The sequence below is a fragment of the Ursus arctos genome, unplaced genomic scaffold (genome assembly GCF_023065955.2).
Source record: "Ursus arctos isolate Adak ecotype North America unplaced genomic scaffold, UrsArc2.0 scaffold_19, whole genome shotgun sequence".
NCBI lineage: Eukaryota > Metazoa > Chordata > Mammalia > Carnivora > Ursidae > Ursus > Ursus arctos.
The window spans coordinates 5,793,689-5,802,027 of NW_026622863.1; the positions used below are offsets into that span (position 1 = coordinate 5,793,689).

At 54.2% G+C, this 8,339-nt stretch overlaps 1 protein-coding gene across 4 annotated transcripts in view; it reads left to right on the forward strand.

Moving 5' to 3' along the window:
• Positions 1-7,968, forward strand: part of GPT2 (glutamic--pyruvic transaminase 2) — a 31,903-nt gene extending 23,935 nt beyond the window's left edge. For 2 of the 4 annotated variants that reach the window (XM_048223671.2, XM_044382363.3), the window contains exons 9-12: positions 1,346-1,520; positions 2,982-3,137; positions 4,192-4,304; positions 5,510-7,968. In XM_048223671.2, the coding sequence (XP_048079628.1) occupies positions 1,346-1,520; positions 2,982-3,137; positions 4,192-4,304; positions 5,510-5,600 (535 nt within the window). In that variant the 3' untranslated portion in view covers positions 5,601-7,968. Of the gene's footprint in view, positions 1-1,345; positions 1,521-2,981; positions 3,138-4,191 lie in introns of all 4 variants that reach the window. The other 2 variants (XM_057314746.1, XM_057314745.1) reach the window with 1 other exon arrangement.
• The last annotated feature ends 371 nt before the right edge of the window (positions 7,969-8,339 follow it).

Here is an 8,339-nt window from a genome sequence, read left to right on the forward strand (position 1 = left end):
ATTCATTTTTCAAGCTCAGGTGTTTTGATGACATACCTAGCTGTCTCTCCATCTGTGGTGGTATTTTTTTTAACCAGTCTTCCTGGACGTTGGGGTCCTGAGTTACGCCTCGCAGTCCTCAGATCCCGATTCCTGGAGATCAGACTGCTCTCAGCCTTAATCCTCTGGATTAAGCAGAAGGTTCTTTCTTTCCGCCTCTGTGAGGGGAAACCTTTCCGAGACACCAGCGTTTATCTTCCTGCCTTGGGAGATCCCGCTGACAGATGAGATGGGAACTTGCCTTTGCCGGTTCAGTCCTGCAGGCTGATTGCAGTGGCGTTTTACCGAGTGTCTCATTGTGTCCATTGTGTCCGGTGCTCTGAGGTCGAGGGTGTGGGGTGTACGGAGGAAGGTAGGCCTAGCGTCCTGCCTCAGGGGGTCTGCATTTCTGTATCACAGTCTGAATGTTATCAATCACAGCCCGGAGGGGAGGCACAGCTCCGGAATGTGTGACTGCTGGAGCCCAGTCGGTTCTGAATGGTTTGTTGTTTTGTTTAACTCCTTGCATAGCTCAGCTCACTTTCCTGTGACTTGACTCTACCTCGGTCCGGATCCTTGTGGTGATAACGAATGGAGAATCTCGACTTGAACGGACCTACACCAAAGAGGCTCTTGAAAAAAAATTAATATCGGTGGAAAGTCCAGGAGTCGATGGGACTCTGTCTCTGATTTCTTGCTCTGTCTCGTTGTCTTTCTCAGCTCTGCTCTCCTTTGGATTGACTTTGTGTACAGGCAGCAGGTGGTTCCCTCAAGTCCTCTGGCTGTGCTCGTGGCCCCAGTGAATCTGTACACCCCCCCCCCCCGGAGCCAGTGGGGGCCTGAGCCCCGTGCCCCTTTGGAACATGGGCCAGTGTGTGAGTTAGGTCTCAGGCTAAGCTGCTTAACAAAGAGGCCCCTAAATACAGTGGCTAAAACAAGGTGGAAATGTGTCTCTCGGTGACATAACAGCCCAAAGGCAGGGGAGGTCAGGACCGGCTGTGCTCCTCAAGGTCATTCAAGGACGAGTGCTCTGCCTTGTCAACCCGCGGCATCCATCTCTAGCACTGGGGCTGCTGCGCTGAGGGTCTCCATTTCTCAGGAAAAGGGAAAAAAAGAAAGAGGAGAGAGCTTGCTCTTTCTTGTAAGGAAGTGATGTGGCGTTTGCCCCTGTCCCTGCCGTTCACCTCCCCTTGGGAAGAACTCGGCCACACCCGGCCGCTCAGTGTTAGGCCTGGGGGTGCTTGCAGAACATTCTGGCTGACCAGATTGTGCGTAGCGGAGGCCTCTCTGTGACTGGTGGGTCCTTGTCCCTCCTTCAACCCTGCAGGTGTGGCTACAGAGGAGGCTACATGGAGGTGATCAACCTGCACCCTGAGATCAAAGGCCAGCTGGTGAAGCTGCTGTCTGTGCGCCTGTGCCCGCCGGTGTCCGGGCAGGCGGCCATGGACATCGTCGTGAACCCCCCCGTGCCTGGAGAGGAGTCCTTCGAGCAGTTCCACAGGGTGAGTCGCTGTGTGCTCTGGCCCCTCTGCGTCGCTGCCACGGCGAGGGCCACGCACATGCACGGTGGACTCAGGGTCACCGCGGCCAGCCTCTCCCCAGGTGGCCTCCCAGGGGTGCTCCTGGTTCCTCTTGGCGCCTGAACCACCCCACAAGGTTCAGCGTGACGATGCAGTGGGGTTGTGTCTGAAGTGGAGGACCCCTTCCTCTTCCTCACCTGAGAGCACCGCGGGTGGGCAGGCACCCTGAGGGAAGGGCCTCGTGTCCTGAGAACACCCGGGGGGGGGCTTCTGTTACTAAACTGGAAAGGAGGAAAGGATGGGCATGGCATTGCGTCCAGGCCCCAGGCCTGCCTTTGGCCTCGCCGGCTGTCCTTGCACCTTGAGGTGATCCAGTCAGAGCCTTTCAACTGCAAGGGACAAAAACCCAACTTTAACTAGTTGAAACAAAAACGTAGGGGTCACGTAACCAAAAAGTCAGTTCCCAGCGGTTCCAGGCTCACATTATTTTAAATTGTGGCAAAATGGCACAGAATGTAAAATGTACCATTTTAACCATTTTTAACTGAACAGTTTAGTACTTAAAATCCATTCACACTGGTGTGCGGCCATCACCACCATCGCTCTCCGGAACCTTTTCCTCTTCCCAAACTGAAACGCTGTCCCCATTAAAGACTAACTCCCCATTTCCCCATCCCCCCCCAGCCCCTGCTAACCTCCATTCTACTTTCTGTCTCTGTGAATAGGACTATTCTAGGCACTTCATCTACGTGGAACCATACAGTATTTGTCTTTTTGTGACTTGTTTATGTCCCTCAGCATAATGTCCTCAAGGTACATCTGTGTCGTAGCATGTGTTAAATTTGCTTCCCCTTAAAGGCTGAATGATATTCCCTTGTGTGCGTGGACCATGTTTCATTCGGCCTCAGACCACAGCTTTCATGCCCCATTCCAGCACAAGTCCTGGAAATGTCCACCTCTAAGCCACTCATGGACTTGCTTTGCCTGGGTCACATGCCCTATGCACACCACACGGATTAAGAGTGTCTGCCCAAAATGAAGAGTTTGGGCCATCTCCTAGAAGTATGTTCTAGAGCATTCCATCCAGGGCCAAGTCCATTCAGACTTCTGGGCTGGGATGGGGTTTTCCCATTTTCAGGAAGGACCTCCTGTACAAGAACAGAAGCATGACGGAAGCCATGCAGGACCTACCTGTTGCCCGGCACTCCCTGTACTTGCGTGCCCCATGGCCACGGGCAGCCTTCTGGGCTGAGCACCCGGGAAGACGTTCCTGCAGAGGGGGAGGTTTCACCCACCTCCCTGGTTTGCTGTGTTCAGGCATGCACGAGCTCACTTTGCACCAGGCTGCTCTGTGGCCCCCACATTGAAGGGACAGTTTCCAGCATCTGGAGCGTTCCACGATGCCCAGAGATACGCTTTGTTCTGTTTTCTGTGTCTCCTCAGGAGAAAGAGTCTGTCCTGGGTAATCTGGCCAAAAAGGCTAAGCTGACAGAAGACCTGTTTAACCAAGTCCCCGGAATTCACTGCAACCCCTTGCAGGGAGCTATGTACGCCTTTCCTCGGATCTTCATCCCCAGCAAGGCCGTGGAAGCAGCTCAGGTCTGGGGTGCTGGGCTGGGGTGTACTGGATTCGCTTGGAATTGCTGGGTTGGGGGCTGTTTCTTGCCTCGGGGAGCAAAAGTGCTGGCTCTGGGGGCTTGGAATGTTGTGGACCGTTTGGCCAGATGGTGCTTACAGCAGAAAGACGGGGCTCTCGGAAGCCCAGCCCTGCAGAGTGCTGTGATGAAGGGGCAGAGGTGAGGTCAGCCCTGGGCGAGTGGTTCCGAGCTGGGCTCTGTGAACTCCGGTGTTTAGAAGGCAGTGCCCCACATGTGACGTGATGCATTTCAGACTGAAGAAGCCATGACAGTGTCTGCTCTGCGCAGTGACTGTCCTACAGAAGCACTTCTCCAAGCTGGACTGTGAACGCGAAATCTCCTGGGGGTCTTGTTCAGATGCCAGTGCCGGTGCGGGAAGTCTGCAGAGGGCCCGGGATTCTGTGGGGGCAACGTTCTCAGGCCATGCCACAGACCCTACTTGGAGGATCAAGGGCCAGAGCAGTATTTCTGAAAGTGCTGTCCTCAGGCCCCCCAAGCCTCCTCAGTACCTGTCAAACATCCAGAATCTGGGCCCGCCCCCACTGTTGACCTGAGTCAGAATCCCTGGGGCTGGAGCCCGGAAACCCATTCAGCAGGTCCCCCAGGTTGTACAAAGCAAGGTGTGAGAAGCACTGTGAACAGAGCCCCCGAGACGCTGTTCTCCGAAAGCCCCCTCCCCAGGGGGCAGCTCTTGGCCTCATTGTCCGAGGGCTGTTTGCTTGGCACGTAGGAGACAACCATCGGTGCCTGTGGAGCTGCCTGGGTGCAGGTCATACAGGAAAGAGACCATCAGTCCTGGCCAAGGAGGACGCCATGCTGACGTAGCCTTGAGCTTCCTTGTTCCCTGCACCGGCTTCCGGCCGCATGCAGTGTCCTGCCCCAGTCCTTGCGGGGAGGGGAGGGGGGCCCTGCCGTGGGAAAGAACCCCCTGCTTCGGTGGTGACTTGGCTTCGGGTGTTCAGTGCTGTGTTTGCACAAAGCCATGAACGAACCCTACGTCTGCCCTGCTCCCACAGGCCCATAAGATGGCCCCTGACATGTTTTACTGCATGAAGCTCCTCGAGGAGACGGGCATCTGCGTCGTACCCGGCAGCGGCTTCGGCCAGAGGGAAGGCACCTACCACTTCAGGTACCTCTGTCTCTCTGCACCACGGGGCTGGAACCAGCTTGGTCTTGGAAAACTTGGGCTTCCGAGGGTAGAGCACAGGCCGGCTCCAGAGCTGGAGATGTGTGCAGCCCCACCCGCCCTGCCCACCCCCGTTCTGTCCTGCTGCAGAACCTGGCTGAGACCCGGGTGCAGGGATTCAGGAACACGATGCGTAGACCCCAAGATGACCTTGACCGCTCTTGTCTCCCCCTCCGCTGCCTCCATCTATGGCATACCATCGGAAGTGTTCCTGGTGGGGTGTTTTCTTTTGATTTCCCTGTCCTTTTTCAATTCCACGCAGTAGCATACAGCATCCAGGTGCTCAGGAGCCCGTCCAGACGTCTGCAGAGACGCTGCATCCGAATCCTGAGACGCCTTGCACGGCGCATGCCGACCCCGCTGGGATGGCAGCCCGGGGGGAGCTGAGCAAGCTGGGCAGCCCAGCCAGGGTTTCCCCACGGAGGCCGGTTCTGTTCAGAACAGCATCTTCTCCACGCACAGTGCTCTCAGATGTCTCCTGCAGCAGATGCTAAAAAAAGAAACGTCATGAGCTTAGTTAGCACCTGGAGCCAAGTCCTGACTCAGGTCGTGGGCCATGTGCCCCGGATGGACAAACGCGTGTGTGGTTGGCCTCTCCACTCTAGTTAGGTTCACCTTGGCAAGTCAGGGCTCATTCGAGAAATGGCTAAATCGAGAGGGCTGCCTTTCCGGTGGGGGAGCATACTGGTAGTATTAGGAGAAGGGGTGAGTGACCATGGCAACTTGGGAGTTCCCTTGGAGGGAGAGTTGTGACTGGAGGTCCTCACTCTCAGAGATTTTAAAAAGGCCCACCTAGCGGGAGGAACGGCTCTAGAGAAAGTTGTATCCACCCATCAGAATGTCATGCAAGCCTTGCATCACAACAGGTGGACATGTCATGCTGCCGCCATCTTACTGCTCTTGGTCCTCGGTGTTACTTGGGTAAAAAGTAAATTACGAATTGGGGCAGGGGGTGGTTCAGTGAGTTCCAGGTTCTGTCCCGGGGCTGGTGCTTTCTCAGCGGACAGGACCGGCCTCCCCCTCTCAGGGCTTGCCCACACCTCCTCATCTCCACAACGCAGGGGAAGGAAGGAGCTGCTGGGTTCCTTCCTCTCCCCTTTTCCAGAGCGACGTGTGTCCAGGCTGACGGCTGTCCTCTTTCCTGACAGAATGACCATCCTCCCTCCCGTGGAGAAGCTGAAGACAGTTCTACAGAAGGTGAAGGACTTCCACATAAAGTTCCTGGAGAAGTACGCATGAGGACTGCTGGGCCCAAAGGGAGACCCGTTTGTCAGGCCTTCCTCCTGATGCCCGCCCACGCCAGATTGAACTTGCCTTCCCCAGCGACTCTGCCTCAGGCCTCACAAAGGTCGCTGGTCGCTTTCGTTGTCATTTTGCCCCGAGAGACTTCTTTCTTTGTGCCTTGATGTTGGGAGCACTTCTCTTCTGAGCAGTGTGATTGGGGATATCTCAGAAGTCCTGTTTTTTTGAAGCAACCAAAGTAGAGAGGACTTGCTCAGCACATGTGGCCAGTGTTCTCTGAATCCATTGTTGTTGCTTTTGGAAAGATCCTTTGGGGTTTAAAACAACCAGGGTATGTTGGGTGAGAGATGTTTCAGATCTGAAGAAACAAGAAGATGTTGGGAGATGTATGACAATCGTGGCGAGGACTGGAAATCCTAAACTCACCACCATGATCTGTGAAATAAAACCCTTAGCGGTGTGAAAATCTAGTTCTTCAAACAGGAGAGCCTGGAAGTCCACTGGAGGCTCAGAAAGGGCCCACCGTTCTGGCCTGCGGGCAGATGGCCTGTGTCTCAGACAAGAATGGTGAAGGCCGTGGGGGCTGGACCGGATCCCAGACTAGCTTGTCACAGGTACTGGGGGCTACGGCCAAGGTCGAAGGGTCCTGCAGGGGAAGAGTGGGTGCGAGCCAGGCTCCAAGTGGAACCAGGTCTCCAGTTGGGAGCGTGCAGCACGTAGTGAGGACTCTGCACGTAGAGCAGTAGGTAGGGAGGGCTTTGGGGGTGAAGGGTTCTCTTACGCGTGCTTAGGCTGGGACTCCCGTCTGAGAGGACTCCCTGGACTTCAGGGACGCAGGCTACAGCCCAGCAATATCCCCCTGATGTGGCGGAAGTCTGCCTGCGCGTGCTGCTGCATCCTGCTGTTGGCCAACAACAGTCTCTACCAAGGGCTCGATTGAGCCTTTACAGACATCGCCCCCTGGTGACCGCAGGGACAAGGAAACACTGAAGACGTCTAGGTGAGGGAGGGGCATCCTCTAGGACTTGACCACAGTCAAGCCCTGGGCCACCAGTCCCCTCCTATAGTGTCTCCTAGCTCATAACTGGTCCAAGTGCCTGGTAGCTTGGCTGCTGTGGACAAGTACACGTAATGGGATTTGAAGTTTATCGAAGTATTTTAACTTGATGCCAAGGGGTTTGCCTGCACGCTTGCTGCTGGCTCCCCTCCCAGACTCTGCAGACTGTCCTGCGGCATCAGTCATCTCTGCAGCCAGCGCAGTGCCCTCCACCAAACCTGATGCTTCCCTGGCATTAGCAAAGCTGGGTGGGGGCCTGACCCGCCCTCCCAAAAAGTGGGTGCTAGGGAAACAGGAGGTTTCTCTGAGAGCCCCCTCCTACCAGGGGCCTTCCCCAGGAGGCAGTGAGGGAAGCCAAGGCCAGCTCAGGAGCCTGGGGACCCAGCGAGTCCCAAATTGGAGTCGAAGGAGCTAGAGACAAATACGAAGAGGCGTGAGCTTTGAAGGCAGCCTCCTATGCTGTAATTTCTGTGCTGGGCCCATGCAGGGGAAAGCAATAGGAAACTACAAACTGTCCCTACCTGCTAGCGTTGTAGTCCCTGGGAAGAAAGAAGCCGCAATCTCAAGTAACAAAGGGAACGTGTTGGAACTTTTCCTTCCTTAAAAATTGAGAGAATTGCACTTGTGCTTGTTGGATGGTACACAAAGCAGAACGTGTCCCAGGGTCGTGAGGTTTCTGGTGGAGAGGTTACATAGTAGAAGCTAGTCTATTTTTTATATTTTTGTAACAATTGCTTTTTTCATGGGGGGACCAGGGGGCTAGAATTTGTAGTCTTAACAAGTCCAGTAGTTTTTTATGAATCTCTTCAGATTATAAATAACACCTAAAAACTTTGCAACGTTTACAAGACTTTTTAAAAGACGCTCTATGCACTTGGTTTGATTTTAAAATAAATAAATAAAAACATAAGAAGGTCGGCCGGCTTGGGAGGTTAACTTCGTTCAGGGGAGGGGCGCTGATCGTGATAGATTCGATTTTTTACGGACTCTGTTCTGGTGTCTTGTTGGGTACCGCCAAAGAAAGGCATGTGTCATCTGGGGTCGTGCTTTAAATCTGCACCTGCCAAGTTGTTTTTTGTTCATCTCGATCCACACATGGGGGATGCTGGACTGTGCCTTGGGTGGCCCATCACCTCGTAGCCCGAGGCCCGGCTGGTTGTTGACCCAGTGTTGTGTGGTTTTGCAGGAAGAGCTGACAGGCCTGCCTGTCCCTGTTTTCCAATTTAGATTCTCATAGGCATCTCCTGACCAAGGTACTTAATGATAGCTCTGCTGGAAATTTCTATACAATAAAATACATGTCCAAAATGGTGACTGTGTTTAATTTTCCTTGTAGTTCCCATGTACTCCAGCAGATAGCGCTAACATACACCTTTCCTCTTTGTAACTAGAACGAACATTTTCCCCCAGTACTACAGACTTCAGTCACGACTTCTCAGTTTCCATTTCCTTGTAGGTGTCCACCCCTCGGACCCTGAGTGGCTTTCTGTTGCTTGAGGTGGGAAAACACGGGTTCTTCAAATGGGATGTTGTTAAAATGAATACAGACCTTGGCTGTCTGGTGGAAGAAGAACGATGTGCCTCCTGGCCAGTGGGGAAAGGGGGAGCCATCGACGAGGGATTCCATTCCTTTTCCTGAGCCTCTCCAGATCTGCATCAGTTTTGCTGTGTGGTTTTGG